The sequence below is a fragment of the Poeciliopsis prolifica genome, unplaced genomic scaffold, assembly GCF_027474105.1.
Source record: "Poeciliopsis prolifica strain line A6 unplaced genomic scaffold, Auburn_PproV2 SCAFFOLD108, whole genome shotgun sequence".
Classification (NCBI taxonomy): Eukaryota; Metazoa; Chordata; class Actinopteri; order Cyprinodontiformes; family Poeciliidae; genus Poeciliopsis; species Poeciliopsis prolifica.
Genome location: NW_026562483.1, coordinates 177,501 through 195,620, shown reverse-complemented (window position 1 = coordinate 195,620; position 18,120 = coordinate 177,501). Strand labels below are relative to the sequence as shown.

At 43.1% G+C, this 18,120-nt stretch overlaps 2 protein-coding genes across 2 annotated transcripts in view; one reads left to right on the top strand and one right to left on the bottom strand.

Annotated features, from left to right (window-relative positions):
- The first annotated feature begins 347 nt into the window (after nt 1–347).
- On the top strand, nt 348–12,930 carry LOC129354357 (kelch-like protein 3). Its single transcript, XM_055023849.1, is given in 17 exon segments — nt 348–466; nt 1,886–2,044; nt 2,808–2,914; nt 2,983–3,104; nt 6,027–6,189; nt 6,298–6,407; nt 6,829–6,945; nt 7,416–7,565; nt 7,634–7,648; nt 7,650–7,752; nt 8,644–8,841; nt 9,276–9,377; nt 9,543–9,615; nt 9,617–9,672; nt 10,496–10,633; nt 10,782–10,925; nt 12,255–12,930. Coding segments are annotated over 17 exon segments (1,836 nt in total). The 5' UTR covers nt 348–416; the 3' UTR covers nt 12,284–12,930.
- A 1,947-nt stretch (nt 12,931–14,877) lies between these two features.
- LOC129354324 (protein FAM13B-like) overlaps nt 14,878–18,120 on the bottom strand; it is a 52,801-nt gene continuing 49,558 nt past the window's right edge. Inside the window, 6 exon segments of the mRNA XM_055023824.1 lie at nt 14,878–15,713; nt 15,797–15,898; nt 16,161–16,501; nt 16,571–16,666; nt 16,744–16,827; nt 17,124–17,338. Coding sequence (XP_054879799.1) covers nt 15,590–15,713; nt 15,797–15,898; nt 16,161–16,501; nt 16,571–16,666; nt 16,744–16,827; nt 17,124–17,338 — 962 coding nt within the window. The 3' untranslated portion in view covers nt 14,878–15,589.

Here is an 18,120-nt window from a genome sequence, read left to right as displayed (position 1 = left end):
TCTAAGAAATAAGTAAGAATGATTTTTTTCTTCAGTTTCTCTAATGCTCTTTCATAATTAATCAATAGTACAGTATAGTGTCTCGATGTAGAGATTCCCAGTGTTTCTTCATTTTTGCAGTTTTCTAGAAGAAACTTCCAGAATGAAGCTCCTTCCTGTTTGGCTGGGATTTCGGTCAGTAGTTTCTAGCTGTAATAGCTGGAGCTGTGCGCCGCTGACGGCTTCAAAGGGTTTTCCGTTAAAAACCGGAACCTTTACCACCAAACGGCGCGGCTTTATCACAAAGGCCTCGTTGTTTAGCTTTTTTGGCAGATTGAGTGACCCATCTCGCAAATATACGAGCTTTGAGTGAAAAGGCGCAGGGTGTCGTCGGAGTGGCTCCTCTCGCCGGTAGACGATCTGCGCCGGATGCTCTCATGCCTGCTGTGCTGTCTGACTCCGGGAGGATGGACGGTGTGTCGTTAGGGTGAGTTGGCTCATCGCGGGGGGATTATTTAGCAAAGCTGCGTTTCACGCTGCTTCTACATCTGTTGGAGAACATTTTAGTCCACATGACCCACATATCCAGCGCAGCCGGGCCCCACGGCTCGTGTTCAGGAAGGGATCTCCAGGCTAGCCGCGGCTAGCCTCGGTAGTTTGTTAGCATCGCTGACAGTTTGCAGTTACATTTCAACCAAAGTAACCTCACTGACATTTGGACTGCAAACAAACCTTCAACACAGCTGTCTGAATCCTGTAACCAGTTAAAATGAAGGGTTATGGCCAATGATAGCTGCTAAAGCCCGTCATGTTGAAGCGATGCTAGCCGCTAGCTAGCCTGTTACTGGACACATTTCAACGTTCTTACAGTTTTTTATTAATAACTTGCGTCTGCTGACCTGCTTCAGGGCAACAGAACTACAGTTAGCTGCAAAAACAACCATTACAACTGAAACATGTCAGAAAAATCCAGTATTATGTCCCAATGTTTCATGTTTTTTTTACAGTGAATGTTTGCTGTTATGATTCAAGTGTTAAAATGTTTGGCAAACTGAGGATAGATTTAGTCTGCAGGTCGCAGTTCAGACACACTAGATGCATTTATTACGTTCCTTTTGGATTCATTAAGTGTCATTTTTAAATTATTGTTGGCCTCTAATGTAACCTCTGGATTTTTCTCTAGTTGTATGAAAGTGATTATTTCTGGTGTTTGTTTTTCTGTCAATCAAATGTAAATGAATAAGTTTATAAAGCAGAGCATTTTACCATTAGAGTAACTTTAGCTATGATGCTAATTAGATCCTGAAGATGCGTAAGGATGTAATGCTGCTTTTTCATAATTACAATGTTTTAAATACATAAATGGTGAAAGATCCTTTCCTGTTCTGTCCTACAAGCTTTTACTGTTTCATCATAAAACATATTGCTTTAGGGTAGATCCTTATCAATGATCTATTTACCACGATTAAATGTCATTTTGTAATCTGCAAGGTTCTGCTGAGCATTGTGGGTCGGATCAGAACATCTGGAGAACCAGATACACAAGATCAGCTCGGAAATAAGGGAAATAGTTTTCAATAATTGGGATGCAAAGAAAATAAAACAATTCAGCTCTCAACTGACAAAACGTGAAAATCTCTTCTTAATGTAGATTAAAATCTGACTTTTTGTTGCTTCAGACATTTAATCAGTGAGCCATTCATTTCAGAAGATGATCCATGTGACTTAATATGTCAGGATTAGTCACAGTTTCATCTGTACAAACAATATAAATGCAATAAGTTACAGTGCAATGCAGACACAAAAACCCTTTTTAAAAAGGGAATCATAGTAATAATGTTAAATCAGACGTTGATTTGAAGGATAACGAGCCGTTTGTCTGGCCTGTGTGTCTCCGCTGATGCAGACACTGCCTCTCCTGTCTCACCAGTCTGGTGGCGGCGTCGGCCTCGCCGCGGCCGAACTGCGCCACGGATTCAGAGGACGACGTGGCGAACGAAGGGATTCACACCTTCAACCAGACACACATGAGGAAGGCCTTCCAGCTCATGAACGACCTGCGCAGGTGAGTCTGCAGCGACAGAAAAACCTGCTGCACTGTAAACTCTTCAGCTTCTTCAGACTAATGTTTTTCTAAAGGTTCATAGATTTTAAAAAATTTTTGTGCAGAATTTGCAGCAATATTGCTTAATGAAATGAACAGTTCCATCATTTTTCTTTTTTTCAGGCAAAGTTGTTTTTTTTTCCTTATTTGTTTTAAATATGAGAGTAAAGTTTGAATTTTATGAGAACTCAACTCCACACTGCGCTAAAATGAGAAATTCTGAGCATCTTATGAAATTAACATTGGTTTCACAAATAAAGAAATACTTCATAATTTGATTCTGATATCTTAAAACGTCATCAGCGGCAGAAATTTGAAACGCAGTGTTGTTTCAACAACCTTTATTTCCAAAATTCCTAATATTACAACTTTATTCTTATAGTTTTCAAAAATATATTGGTCTGATCTCACTTGATTTTTAACACTGTTGCCACCTAGTGTCTGGAGGCTTGTTTATCAGACAAGATAAAGACCTGCTGCATGCTACGTTAACGATGCTAAGCTAACTGTCCCATGCTGACGATGCTAAGCTAACTCTGCCGCAGTGACAACGCTACGCTAAATATGAAGAGCTAATTCTGCCGCAGTGACAATGCTATGCTAAATATGCTAAGCTAACTGCCACAGTGACGATGCTATGCTAAGCTAACTGTGCCATGCTGACAATGCTAAGCTAACATTGCCACAGTGACGATGCTACGCTAACGGTCGGCCTCCCTGTCAGTAAACAGATGCTGTGTGACGTCCAGCTGGTGGCGGGCAGCGTGGAAGTGCCGGCCCACCGGGTGGTCCTGGCAGCCTGCAGCCCGTACTTCTGTGCCATGTTCACAGGTACTGGTTCTGACCCGCTTGGGCCTGAGCGAGGCTGCTTCCAGGCGGTAAACTGTGTCTGTGTGCAGGAGATATGAGCGAGAGCAAAGCGCAGCAGGTGGAGATCAGAGAGGTCGATGGTCAGACGCTGAGGAAGCTTGTGGATTACATTTACACCGCAGAGATAGAGGTGACAGAGGACAACGTCCAGGTGAGTGGGAATAATCCAGATTACCACCACCTGCTTGGGTTTCAGATCTGGTTTTATTGAACTTTTATAAAAATCTATATTTTTTACTAATTTGCTCAAACCGTCTCCCAGAGCCAACTAGAAACAACCAATCACAGACTGAATCTATTTTTAAATAAATGGAAACAGAACCTATGAAACTCTTTACAATCCAAAACAAAAAAATGAAATTCATTTCTAATGAGACATGAATATCAGTCCTATTCATCAACTGTTTGTATTTATTTATTTTGATATCAGTGTTATTCATTGAGACATTTATTGTGTTAAACATTTTTTTCCATACAAACGTTCCGTCTGGAACCGTTTCTGGTACAACAGTAAATCTGATGCACAACATGGCGAAGTCGCTTCTCTTGGGTCATTTCTGCTTCCAGACTGATCCGATTGGATGCTGGACAAGCTAATGTTGTGGTCAAGCAGAACGGAGTTAGCCTACCAGAAGCTGTGCTAGCCTAAGTAGCATCTCAGTGCTAATCTTGTAGCAGCTCATGCTAATGTCAGGCCACATTTCTACAGAAGAATCCAATCTGGTTTTTGAAGAACCTGAATAAAAGATTAAAAACAATAATGTTGTTAAGCTCATATTCTGCTTATTCAGCAGTAAAAAAGATTTTTTACTGCTGAAGATCCTTATTATGTTGCTTATTTTCTTAATTAAAATGTCATTCACTACAAATCCTTAAACCTTAAAAATGTTAATCAAGTCTCACCATTAATATTAATCTAGTGTGAAGTAAATCCTCCAGTCAGAAATATTTGATGAGTTTTGTTCTGGGTGGGTTTGGTTCCTCGTCTCCTTCCGGGTCCAGAGTTCTGGACTCGTGTTTCTGTTTTCTTTAGTTTGTCCTTGTTTGCGGTCAGGAAGGCCTCAGAACTTCCTGCTGCTCCGATCTTTCCTTTGTCTGCCACGTTGTTTGGTTCTGGACTTTGGGTCCGGTCAGAGAACCAGCTGGTGTTAACGACTCCAACCACTTTTCTAAACTTTTTTCTAAACTAGCAGCTTTCTGGCAAATTTTCAATCCGTTTTATCCGCATTTTAAGTTTGTCTTTAAAAAGTGAAATGATGTATTTTTGTAAGTCCGGTGACGTCACACTGTGTGAGAGATTCTCATTCTGTTTGAATTTAGTAGAACTGACAATCTTTGACTATTTGTCAGTTAGATTCAAAACTCATTTCCATTTTCCGTTTTTGTTGTGATTTTCGCAGCATATTGCAGCCGCGTTTCCATGGCAACAGCAGTTACAACAAACAGCGGATTAGTTTTATTTTAAAAATGCTAAAGTTGATGTTCAATTGATTCTGAATCTCAGTACATGAGTGTCGTGATTCTTAAGCCAATAAATTTTCTGGCACATGTCTAATGTTAGCATATTTAGCATATTTACATTAGCTGTTAGCATGGCTAGCTGTTTCTCTACAACTTCAGCCGAAGTTGTAGAGAAGTTTTAAAATGCTCTGAAGTTTTAAAATGCTCAAAATGACAGTAAATCAGACAGATTAATGTCCCTGTAAATTAGCCTTCCTGTTATCTGCTGAAGGTCTCGCTCTCTTGCTGTTCAGAAGTTTTATTTTATTTCTCTTAAAACTGACTTGTTTTGTGATTGTAGGTGAAAACCTTATTTTGACGGATTTAGTGATCAGTTTTATGGTTTTCGTCAGAAATGGACTGGATGTGATTGAGGATTTAAGGAAAGTTAAAACCTAAAGTTAAAATGTCAAGTTGCTCCTGGACGGATCTGTGAGTCGAGAAGCAGAAACTGGTTGTTTACCTGCTGGTTTTAACTCCAGAGCTGCGCGGTTCTGCTCAAACCCGGTTTCCTCTGATTCTGAGCGCAGGAAGCACAGAGAGAGGAAATCCTCCCGCTCCGTCAGCAGGGAGCTGCTTCTGTGTTTCTGGCCTTAATGTTTCTTTGGATCACCCAGTCGCTGCTACAGTCTGAAAATATTTAGAATTTTAATTTAGGATTCTTTGCCTTAAAGGTTCACATTCAGCCGTGAAGAGATTAAAATTGGGACATTTTCAGGATTAGATCCGGTCCATCTGTCTTTCTGTGTTTTTGTTTTTTGCTTCTTTCCTTACTATTTTCTTTCTTTCTTCTTTTTCTTCTTTTTTTGCTTCTTTTTTTCTGTTTTTTAGTTTATTTCTCAAACTCATCCAGAATTACACATAATGAGTTTGTGTTTCTGAGTGGATGATAAAATGTTCATTAATGTCCTTTAATGAGATCAAATCAACAGAACCTGATTAGATGAAAACATTTTCTATTTTACGTGAATAAAATGCATGTGAAGAGTCTTTGGGGATTTTCACAGATCTTGATTTAACGGTTTTCTGGTTTGTTTGGAGAAGAGAATGAACTGAGTTTGATTTCTCGTCTTGTCTCAGAGGCTCGTCTGTCTGGAAAGCTCAATTTTCTGGTATTTCATTCTGAGTTTAATAATATGATGACCGTGTTATGTCTTTAAGTGTTGGGTTCATTTGGTGAGAGTTTGTTTTCTGGGCTGCAAACTCAAGGTTAGATGCTGTTTGCTGCACTGTCTCTCCAGTGTTTCTGTATCTTTGGTGTAAACCTGTGATGTTGTCTGCCTGCTGCTTTCATCTGACCGTTCATTAGGTTTCGATCTCGTGTCTCATATCGTCTCAGGGTGTTAAACTAATCTGACTGAGTCATTTTTAACGCTGAGCAAATGAATGTTTTTCTTCGTTTAAAAAGTAGCGGAATCCAACACTAAGTTTTGAAATAAATCATTAGCTAAAGCTAAACACATAAAAATATTGATCAGAGCTAATGCTAAACCGGTGACCTGGATTTCCCTGCAGTTAGTAGGGAAACATGCATGCAGCACAGTGAAACCAGTCTGTGGCTCCCTGGTTCCAGGTCCTCCTGCCAGCAGCCAGCCTCCTGCAGCTGATGGACGTTCGTCAGGTCTGCTGCGAGTTCCTGCAGTCTCAGCTTCATCCCACCAACTGCCTGGGAATCAGAGCCTTCGCTGACCTGCACACCTGCACGCAGCTGCTCAGTCAGGCCCACGCTTACGCCGGTAAGCCTCTGACTCGGTCACTAGATACCCGGTCAGACCGTGGTACTGATGAGCTCACGGCTAGTGTGCTAGCTACCGTCTGTAACCTGGGCTGTCTCTGTGTCTCAGAGCAGCATTTCTCTGAGGTGGTGCAGAGTGAGGAGTTCCTGGGTCTGTCTCTGCAGCAGGTGTCCAGCCTGATATCCAGCGACCGGCTCACCGTCTCCACTGAGGAAAAGGTTTGCTTACCGGCTCCGCTATGGCCCAGATATATTCTGCCAAGATGTTGAAGAAAACAACGCCATGGTCGTCAAAGAATTTACCCTGAATTTGCCAAAATTTATGCAAAACTTGTATTTTTGTCAAATCATACATAATTAGATCCGTACTGATTTCTTTTTTCAAAATGGCCGCCACAGATGTCACAGAAAATAAATTTTTACTCTAAAATCTCCAATTAGATAAATGTGAATTTGAATCAACGGCTGCTATGATTGCAAACGAGAATATATGTAATCTGATGCTAACCTGGTTATCACAGAACACTAGCAGGTGCTAGTGCTAAACATAAACAACCAGTTTATGTTTAGCTAACAGACAGAAGATGCACGAAAACATTAGCAGTAGCTAATGCTAAATCACTCCCTCTGCTCTGCTCAGGTGTTTGAAGCGATGATATCTTGGATCAAATACGACAAACCGACTCGTCTGGAGTTTATGCCCAAACTGATGGAGCACGTCAGGCTGCCGCTGCTGTCCAGGGATTACCTGGTCCAGGTGAGAACATGAACACAACAACCTGGTCCAGGTGAGAACATGAATAATGGGACATAATGCTCATAATAATAACATAAAGATCAGTTTTCATTTCACTTTGTCTGAATTTATAACATAAAACATGAAATGAAAATTAACGCAAACAAAGACTTCATTAGATTCATTTATTTTAGTTATGCATGACTTTGTTTTCGGTTTTTGCATTAAAATCTATTAAAAATGGCTGCTGGTTTACGGAGACCTCCACTCATAAACAAAATGGCTGCTGGTTTACGGAGACCTCCACTCATAAACAAAATGGTGCTGGTTTACGGCGACCTCCACTCATAAACAAAATGGCTGCTGGTTTACGGAGACCTCCACTCATAAACAAAATGGCTGCTGGTTTACGGAGACCTCCACTCATAAACAAAATGGCTGCTGGTTTACGGAGACCTCCACTCATAAACAAAATGGCTGCTGGTTTTCAGATCGTTGAGGAAGAAGCTCTGATAAAAAACAACAACACCTGTAAGGACTTCCTGATTGAAGCCATGAAGTACCACCTGCTGCCGGCGGACCAGCGCCACCTCATCAAGACGGACCGGACCCGACCCCGGACCCCCGTCAGCATCCCCAAGGTGCAGAACCGGGCCGGGCCGGCGTATTCTCCGCGGGTTCTGCCGGTTCTGAGTGTCGCTCTGTGCAGGTGATGATCGTGGTGGGGGGGGCAGGCCCCCAAGGCCATCCGGAGCGTGGAGTGCTACGACTTCCAGGAGGACCGGTGGTACCAGGTGGCGGACCTCCCCTCCAGACGCTGCCGGGCCGGTCAGTGTTCGGACCAGAACCCGGGACGCTAAGCTAGCATGAGTCCGGTTCTGGTCCGTTATGAATGATGAATAATTGTTCTGATGGGTCCAAATGGGTCAAAGGTTCAATCATCCTTCATTATTCCAGTATGACTGGCAGCTAATTATCCCCCAGCATAATGCTGCCACCACCATGCTGGGCACAGAGACCATTTTAATTCTTAGCTTTTATTGATTTCTGTCTGATTTTATGTTTCTCTTCCTGACTTTCATCTTTTTATCTTTCATTCTTTGTTTCTCGACTTCCTGTTTCTCTCTGAGATATTTTAACCGGTTTCCTTTCATCAGATGGTTGAACCTTTGGATTCTCCCTCATCCTGTGTCTCTGTTCTCATCCTGTGTCTCTGTCCTCATCCTGTGTCTCTGTCCTCATCCTGTATCTCTGTCCTCATCCTGTCCTCATCCTGTGTCTCTGTCCTCATCCTGTGTCTCTGTCCTCATCCTGTGTCTCTGTCCTCATCCTGTCCTCATCCTGTGTCTCCGTCCTCATCCTGTGTCTCTGTCCTCATCCTGTGTCTCCGTTCTCATCCTGTGTCTCTGTCCTCATCCTGTGTCTCCGTCCTCATCCTGTGTCTCCGTCCTCATCCTGTCCTCATCCTGTGTCTCCGTCCTCATCCTGTCCTCATCCTGTGTCTCTGTCCTCATCCTGTGTCTCCGTCCTCATCCTGTGTCTCCGTCCTCATCCTGTCCTCATCCTGTGTCTCTGTCCTCATCCTGTCCTCATCCTGTGTCTCCGTCCTCATCCTGTCCTCATCCTGTGTCTCCGTCCTCATCCTGTGTCTCCGTCCTCATCCTGTGTCTCCGTCCTCATCCTGTGTCTCCGTCCTCATCCTGTGTCTGTCTCCTCCAGGCGTCGTCTCCATGGCGGGCCGGGTTTACGCCGTCGGCGGCTTCAACAGCTCGCTGAGGGAGCGGACTGTGGACGTTTACGACGGCGCCAGGGACCACTGGAGCGCGGCGGCGAGCATGCAGGAGAGGCGCAGCACGCTGGGGGCGGCGGTGCTGGGCGAGCTGCTGTACGCCGTCGGAGGCTTCAACGGGAGCATCGGTACGCCGGACGGATTGTCAGAACCCGATGAGACGCCGCCGATCCGGAGACCGTGTTCCACTGGCTTTTCTGTTGGTTATTTCCAAGATGTTTTAACAAACTTGAAACTGCTGCTGCTTCTTACCAGCAGGCTGTTGCTAGGCAACCATAGAATTATTGAGTCAGTTGATGCTAGCAACTAGCTTAGCTCACATTGACAGGCTGAGCGACTGCCTGTGTTTCCCAGAATGCTGTGCGGTTGGGTGAATATTTTGTCAAACGCGATATCTTGATATTGATCAGGTTTCCATAGTGATAGGAATTATTGCCTTTCTATCCAAACCGAGGATCAATTTAAAGCACAGAAAGTCAAACATTAACCTCCATTTATGGGTTCAAGTGTTAATTTAGCAAACATGATGTGAAGAACAACAGGATCCGGTTCTCCTCTGCAGGTCTGTCCACCGTGGAGGTTTACAGCCCCAAGACCAACGAGTGGAGCTTCGTGGCGTCCATGAACACCCGGCGCAGCAGCGTGGGCGTGGGCGTGGTCGACGGTGAGCGCCGGGAGGGGCGGACACCAAAAGATCACCGCTATACACGGCTAACTGTGTGTGTGTGTGTGTGTGTGTGTGTGTGTGTGTGTGTGTGTGTGTGTGTGTGTGTGTGTGTGTGTGTGTGTGTGTGTGTGTGTGTGTGTGTGTGTGTGTGTGTGTGTGTAGGGAAGCTGTACGCAGTGGGCGGTTATGACGGGGCGTCTCGTCAGTGCCTCAGCACAGTGGAAGAATACGACCCGGTCTGATCAGTGGTGCTACGTGGCCGACATGAGCACACGGAGAAGTGGAGCAGGTACACACACACACACACACACACACACACACACACACACACACACACACACACTCTGGGAGCAGCTTTTACATGAACAGTAGCCAAAATATTAATATTATAATAATAAAGTCAAAATAATATAATATTCGTCATGTTGTGATAACATGAGAAAAAGACGTAATATACTAATAAAATTATTCATTTATCACAAGAAAATTTGTAACATTAGAAAAAAGTCACAATAATTTCAGAATCATGAGAAGTTGTAATAATACAAAAAAATCATAATGTGAGAAAAGTCGTATTATTATGAGAAAAAAGCCTTAATATTAACAGATGTATTAATAATATAGGATAAAGTTGTACAACTATTAAATTGAAGCATAAAGATGCAACAATAAATCTAAATAATGTCAGAACAATATAACTAAAGGAAAGTTGTAATATTAGGAGGATAAAGTATGAATTTTAGGAAAGTTTTGCATCTTGAGAAGAAAAATAAGTAAATCTTCATCTTTATCAGGTCAGATCTGGATGACATCATCCAGGCTTTTCTCTCATTCAAACAAAGTTTTATTGTAATTTTCCATCTTTCTCATATTGTATCCATATTCTACTAACATCATTTAAAAACACCAACATGTCTGTGACGTTATGATAGTTTGTCATAAAAATCTTCTTCTCATCCGGACCATAAAACTGTGTTTCATGTTGAGCAACAGCACCCCCTGCTGGACACCTACTGAAACGGCAACATGCAGAGCCTGTCAACCATTCAGTACTGATGACAAAAGTGAATGGATGAATGGAGCCTGTGATGAACACATGATGTTCCGGCAGGAGTCGGGGTTTCTGGGCGGCCTGCTGTACGCCGCGGGCGGCCATGACGGTCCTCTGGTGAGGAAGAGCGTTGAGGTGTTCGACTCCCAGAGCAACACGTGGCGCCTGGTCAGCGACATGAACATGTGTCGCAGGAACGCAGGTCGGCACATCGCAAATAAATACTCCTCACTTCCTGGTTCCAAGCTGGAAAGTGTGGATTTTAAAATCATACATTTAAATGTTTATTTATAGATGAATATGGAAACATCTGCTGACGTTAGGGTTAAAGCTGTTTTTGCTTCCTGCAGGCGTTTGTGCCATAAACGGGCTGCTGTACGTGATCGGCGGCGACGACGGGTCCTGCAACCTGTCGTCTGTGGAGTTTTATAACCCGATGACGGACAAATGGAGCCTGATTCCCACCAACATGAGCAACGGACGCAGCTACGCCGGTGAGCCGCAGAGCCTGGAGACCAAAAGCCACATTTCATTCAGAAAACTGTTTCAGACCCAAACGACCAGAGATTCTGTTCAAGATACTACACACACACACACACACACACACACACGCACACACGCACGCACACACACACGCACACACGCACGCACACACGCACACACACACACACACACACACACACACACACGCACACGCACGCACACACACACACGCACACACACACACACACACACACACACACACACACACACACACAGACACACACACACAGACTCGTTGCCATAGTAACATTCAGTGGGTTTATGTTTGTTTTTGAAGCTTGATGTTTATTTTGCCATTACTAAGCGAATGGCCTGTTAGATTAGCTACCGTTGCTATTAGCTAAGCTAGCACCGCAGTGGGTGTTTAGCTAATTTGAATGTCTGCTTGACTGATAATCTGTCAGAGTTGATGTGTGGGTCGACTTTTTATTTTTTAGTTTTTTAACTGAAACAAAACACAAAATTCTGAAACACGTCGACATGTTAAGGTTGTCATAGTCAAGCTAGCATAACTGACCTACTTCTTTAATTAAAACTTTTTTTTCGGTACTTGTTATCTCGTTGTCATAGTGTTGACATTTAATAGCAAAGCACTGCATCCCTTTTTGTTTTATATGTCAGCCGTGTGTTCTGCATTTAGTGCTAAAACCAATGCTAGTTGTTGCCCGCTAGCGGTGTTTTTTATTCAGTAACCCAAATAAAATATGAAAAATTATATTGGCTTAACTCAGGGTGTCCAAACGTTTTGCCAAAATCAACAGGTAAAAAATTGTTGCAGGCTAAAAATGTTTTTATTTTAAATATTTATAATAGAAAAATAAAATCAAGAAGTTAAAGAAGTCTGATTTTTGTAGGTTTTTTTTGTGGAAAAAGGACGTTATTTTACAGATTCAAAACTTTAAAGTGGCAGAAATTATAAAGTTTTCAAATTATTTTGATCTGAATGGAACAAATTTAAGAAAGAAATTGAGTCACTTTCTTTGAAAATGTTTGCAATATTTAACAAAGTCTAGGAAATTAAGTAAAAATCTTGGTTATAAAAAGAGAAATAATTTGTGTTCGAGATGTTTTAATTAAGTTCTGTAATTGCATTCGGAGGCCACAAAACGTCACTTCAAGGGCAGAAAATGGCCCCTGCGCCGCACATTGGACACCCCTGGCTTTTTCTTAGATAAAAAAAAAATTAATAATTATTTAAAAACAATGTCTGAGCATTTTGAATCAATTTCAGATTTCCCAGTCAAAGTAAATGCTGAACTAATCGGACCTGTTCTTTTCAGGAGTGGCAGTGATCGACAAGCCGCTATGACCCGGGCATAAACCCAGAACCAGAACTTTATGGTCCACGAAGAGCCTCCATGTTTGGTTCTGATCCGCTTCCTTTGGGGTTCCAGTACAAACGGATGTAAATCCACCAAACCGAGCCGCCGGTTCTGTTGGCTTGATGGTCGGACTCCAGGAGCGGGTTGCAATAATTGCAGTGGTGACACCTGGTGGTGACCAGCAGTATTCCTCCTCGACCCAAACGGCCGAAACCAGAGCGCCGCAACATGAAGAATGTTAAAATTATATGCAACAAAAACAGCAGATTTGGTATTTTTGCGAGTTTTTTTAAAGTTTGGGCTCAGTTTTGGTGTTTTGGTTCTGGACTAAACACTACTGATGTTCTGCACTGAACGCTGCTGCTCATTCTGAAGCTGCCAGCCGCACACATCAGATCAGAGACACTGGAGCTGAAAATGATGCACTGTAAAAATGAGCTGGAAAGACATCATGACTTTATTTATTGACTCATTTGCCACTGCGTTCAGGAACAGGATCCTGAAACAGAACCATGTTTACCGGATCGGATCTTAGTTTATTCTATAAAAGCACATAAAGTTTAAATGTAACCTTCCTGTTTTTATACGTCACGTGATTTTCATTCATCTGGTTGGATTTAATGTTCTGTTATGTTACAGAAAAACTGGGAGTGGTCTTCTTCAGGTGGAAACACCTGCAAGTAGGTAAGACTCTCCACCCCCTGTGGTGGGAAGCAGGAACTGCCTGAGAATCAGAGGAATAATCATGAAGACAAATAACTCTAATATTCAGGCACATCAGAACCAGTTTGATGTTTATTATTATAGAACTTGTAAACATGTTTAAAATGAATCTGTGATCAAACACTAAATGGACTTTGAAGTTTATCATGTGATTGTTTAAAGTGAGCAGATGGACATTTTTCTCACTGCAGTTGCTATATTTTTTTATATAAATGAAGAATATTGTGAAAAAAATGTTGGATTTGGTTCGTTTTTCACAGCAAAAATGTAGAGAAAGACGAACATAACTGCTTTCGGTCAGCTTTTGTTTCCATTTCTGCCAAGGTAAAAATATATTTACTGACATATTTATCTGCATTTAAATGTCTCCGAATTGTACAGTAAAACAATTCAAAGAAACAACAAAAAAGTTTCTAAAAGTACAAAACAGTATTCTTTATTTAATAAAAACATTTGAGCTTGTTTTAGAAAAATAAAGGGCAGCAGCTCAGCTGGTGGGCGTGGCCTTCATCAGGTGTAATTAGCCTAATTAGCTGCTGCTGCTAAAACCTCCAACCGTCACAAACAAGTCCAGGTGAGTTTCGTCGTGTTTATTTTCTCCTAAATCTTATTTTAGTTATCAAAGTGCTAAATTAGCAGCAAACATCAGATTACTTCCTGGTTAATAGTAACATTGTCTCATTTTGCTAATGTTTTAATCTTTAGAAAAAAACTTTCTGCTTTTCCAGTGATCCGTTCAAATGTTGGCGGATTAATCGGAACTTAAAGTTCAGCAGAAGTGAAAAGACAAAACTTTTTTAAATTATTTTTTCAAGCCGGTTTCATGATTAAAGAAGCAGCGGTTTATATCGTCTTCCTGTTTTAAGCTTCTGTTAAAAATCCACTTCCGGTAGAAATCTAACGGCGGACATTAGGACTGAAACGATGAAGTTAAAATGTTCTCTGTATTTATTAGTCATCGATCGTTTTATGTTGAGTGCCCCAAAGTTCAACGCAGCTTTTAATTTTTTAAAACAATAACCGGAAGCTACCGAATTCCTGGGGACCTCCGAATCGTACGTCAACGTGGCGGCCATTTTGTGAGGGGCAGGAAAGAAGAACCGTGAAGGTCTGCACAGGGTTCAGGTCGAGCTGAAAGACGTTCATGTTCCACATTCAGTACAATAAAACAGAAAGAAATGAAATCGTTGCAATATAGTGAATGCCCTTTTGGTATATTCAAACTATTTGTGTATTTAAATGTTTTTTTTGAAGTTTTTTAACCTGCCAGAAATGGAAAAAGACTTTTCAATTGTTTTTAGATCAGAACTTTTCTAACCGTTAATTTATACAATATTTTTAAACTTGCCCGTTTCTGACAGTATTTTAACCGAAAATCTCCCAGGTTTTCTCAACTATTTACAAAACAGTTAAATCATAAAAATATGACTGGTCCACATTTGTAGAACCTCTCAACAATATGTTATGTTGCAGAACTCTAAGGAAAATTTGAAAGATAATTTTGTAAATATTTCCATCTGCAGTACTTCGTTTCTCCACCAGGGGGCAATAACACTAGTATAAAATGTCACAAAGAAAGCAGCAAGCTAGTACATTTAACATAAATTAAACCTTTATTGATATGAAAAAATGTGAGAGCTAAACAAAAGTAAAGTATTGGATATTAACAGCTGACTAAATGTGTACCTTTGCAGGGAAACAGTTGCTGTGGATTCCTGGAGAAACCGGAGAGTGTGAAGCAGCGTGGGAGTTTCTCCACTCTGACTGGTGAGGAAGAAACATTTGAGACCAGAATTTTACCAGATGAGTCAAAAACATTTTAATGTTGGAAAATATTGACACATGGAGCTGAAACGTGTTAAAATATGTCTGATGCAAACTTTTATTATTGCTGCTTCTTCATGGCACAAATAATGAGACGAGTTGGTGTTGGATAAGATCTGTGCTGCCATGCAAGCGACTACAGTACTGCTATATTAGCTTATATTACACAGAGCGACGACATGTTGGGGTTACATACAAAAGGTTAATGTCGGAACATTAGCAGTATGGATAATAAAAAACATCACACATAAAATAAACCTAAAGGGGCCAACTGTGAAATAATTTAAACATGTCTGACATTCATTTTCTTCTGGTTTTATGTACAGTATATTGATATTTGTATAGAAGTAGTGCTTAATTTCTAGAAATACAAATGGAAACAACAGAGGGGCTGCATTCTGGGAATGCTGTGCAAATAACATTTTTTACATCTGACCCTTCCTGCCCCTCCCAGCACTCTGCGCCACGACAAACTGAAACTGGGAGAAGATCCTCCAGCCTCCTGCGTGTCGTTCGACCTGCCAGCAGGAAGTCGCTCCCCTCCCGCTACGCCGGCAGTGTGATGAAACAAACCCAACAGAACACGAACAAACAGGAAGATTTCCCAAAGTTTCTCTGCAAACCATAAAATAACGTCTGAAAATGTATTTTTTTCCCTCAACATGTGAAGTGTTGTTGATGAAGGGTTCATGGCGGCGTCCTGCAGGTGGCGCCGTGTGCGATGACAGCGGTTATCCGACAGAAACCTAGATGGACTTGGAGGAGTCCTGTTTGCTGATGAGGACCTCCAGGAGGCGGAGCTTGGCCTTGATCCGCTTGTACTCGCGGTACTTCTCCAGCATCGGCACCCGGTCCTCCTTCTGAACGTTCCTGCAGGACGGAGGAAAACAAGATGGCGGCGCTCAGCGCTTCCTGACGGTGCGGGCGACAAACGGACGCGTCGCTTCACTTACCTCCCGTTATGCTGGTAGAAATCTTCCTCGAACTCTCGGATCGTCTTTCTCAGTTTCTTCTTCTCTGATCTGGCCTTCCACAGCTGTTCCAGCAGCTCTGGCCTGGAGGATCATGGGAAATGGAGTCAGCAGGTGGGAAACCAGCAGTTTCTAAGTCATTCAGGCTATTTTAGTGTTTGAAAAGTTTTTCTCATTGTAACTTAAAGAATATTTTTCTACATATTTGTTGAAAAAGCTTAGCTCCTTGCTGCACTGCAGCTAGCATAGCAGGCGGCTAACGCTGAGGCTAGTTAACGGACAGCACCAAGCCCCGCCTCCTGGCTCTGATTGGCTGGAGGAGAGCAACCTGGGCAGCGGTCCTTACATGGACGAGGCGTTGGAGCTGGACAGGCGCAGGTCCAGCGCCAGCCTCCCGGATCCTTCCTCCATCTTGTCGCTCAGCCCGTCCGGTTGGCTCCTGACCGACCCGCCGCTCTGGGTCACGGCGTCCAAGGCCATGATGACCTCGGAGCTCTGCATCTCTCCTCCGCTGCTCTCGGCCTCCTCCTCCTCGTCGTCCTCCTCTTCCTCCCTTTCCTCTTTTTCCTCTTCCTCGCCGCCTTTCTGCTCCTCCTCTTCCTCCTCTTTGATTTCCCAGAAGTGAGCGGTTTCTCCCTCGATGATTGGCTGAAGGGTCTGGCTCCGCCTCTTGCTGGAGGGCGACACCTGGAGCGGGGGACGGGCGTTAGCGGCGGCGCGCAGACGGGCGGCGGCGGCGGTCAGAGGCGGCCTTACCGTTACCGGGGTGATGCTGACCCTCGCCAGCATCTGCTTGACCAGCCTGTAGCGGTCATAGAGAGGCTTCACCACCAGCCGCTCCTCTCTGGTCACCTGATCACAGAAACATGGCGTCATGCAGCCGCTGCAGCCGGCGGCGGCGCGGCGGCGCGGCGGCAGGACGGACTTACAGGTCGGCCGTGGAGGCCTTCGTAGTGCAGCAGGTTCTTCTGAAGGACCATCTTCTCACAGGACAGCTGCTCTTTGGTCATCTTCTGCAGAAACACTCATTATTCATCGACATTCTGTGAACTTATGGCGCCTCTGCTGTGAACTAAATCTTATTTTAACAGAATAAACTGACCTTTTTTCTCACTGAATGTTAATTTGCAAACGATGCATCATTTTTTTGAAGCACCGCCACCTTGTGATGTGACTCGGTACTACAACTCAACTTATTTCATAAACTTTCTGCCTTTTTACCGTTAAATGAAGAAAACAAAGAGCTTCCGCCTGGTTTCACTTCCTGCTCACATGTTCATATATAATAATGAAAAGTCGAGCTGCTTACCTTGATGTCGTCCGGCCAGCCGTCCTCCTGCCTCTTGCCTTTGACGCGGCGCTGGATCAGCTCCAGTGTTTCCTCTTTGGTGGGGCGCGGGCCCCGGACCTCCCCCGCCGCGTCGGGGCCGCCCTGCTCCAGCGTGGAGCCGAAGCTCTTGGGGAGGGTGTTGCTCCGGGGACGGGTCTGCGGGCCGAGCTCGCTCTCCGCACAGTGTTTGGCGTCTGCAGGACGAGAACACACGAAGAGGAGGAGTCAGGATCCACATCGGAACCGATTCTGGACCGACTGACAGAACCCGACGTTACGCTAAACATCATGAACGCTTAATGTAAACAATCTGAAAAGTGTGGAGAGAGATCAGATCTGCAGCAGCGTTTATTTGGAGAAAATTCTGCAGATTTTTTATTTAAACACTTCAGTTCATTTTTATGAAAAACACAAAATGATGTAAAAATAATCACTTTTATTCGTAGAGCTGATCGGAAGATTATTAATAATTGCAGTAAAAGCTGAGTCTTTTTTTGCCCAGAATCTGAATGTGGGTGAAGCTAACGCTACCGCTAAAGGCGTTTATGCTAAAACAGATTTACAAAGTTTTATTCAATGCAAAAATGTTTAATTTTCTTTGTAGTTTTGGCTTAATTACTAATCCAATCTGTTCTTCTTTCAGCAAATGGACGACTAATTCAGCTGAAAGTTGTTTTTGATGCTTCAGAAGGAAGCAGATCCTTGTGGCCTAGTTAAAGTCCAGCTGTTGAACTGCAGATAAACTCAGAGGAAGTTCCACACAGTTCTGACTCTCAGTGGCGTGATACAAAAAGCACGCCACACTTTTCAGATGGTAAACCCAGAAACTGAAGCGTTTTTCCTCTCGGTCGCAGAGAAGCTTTCGTTTAAAATCGACCAACGTTCATCTCTCCGTTTGTCATCAAGCCGACATGCTGGTTGGGCAGCAAACACACCAGTAACACCAACACCAGCAGCACCAGGCCGTGACTGGGAA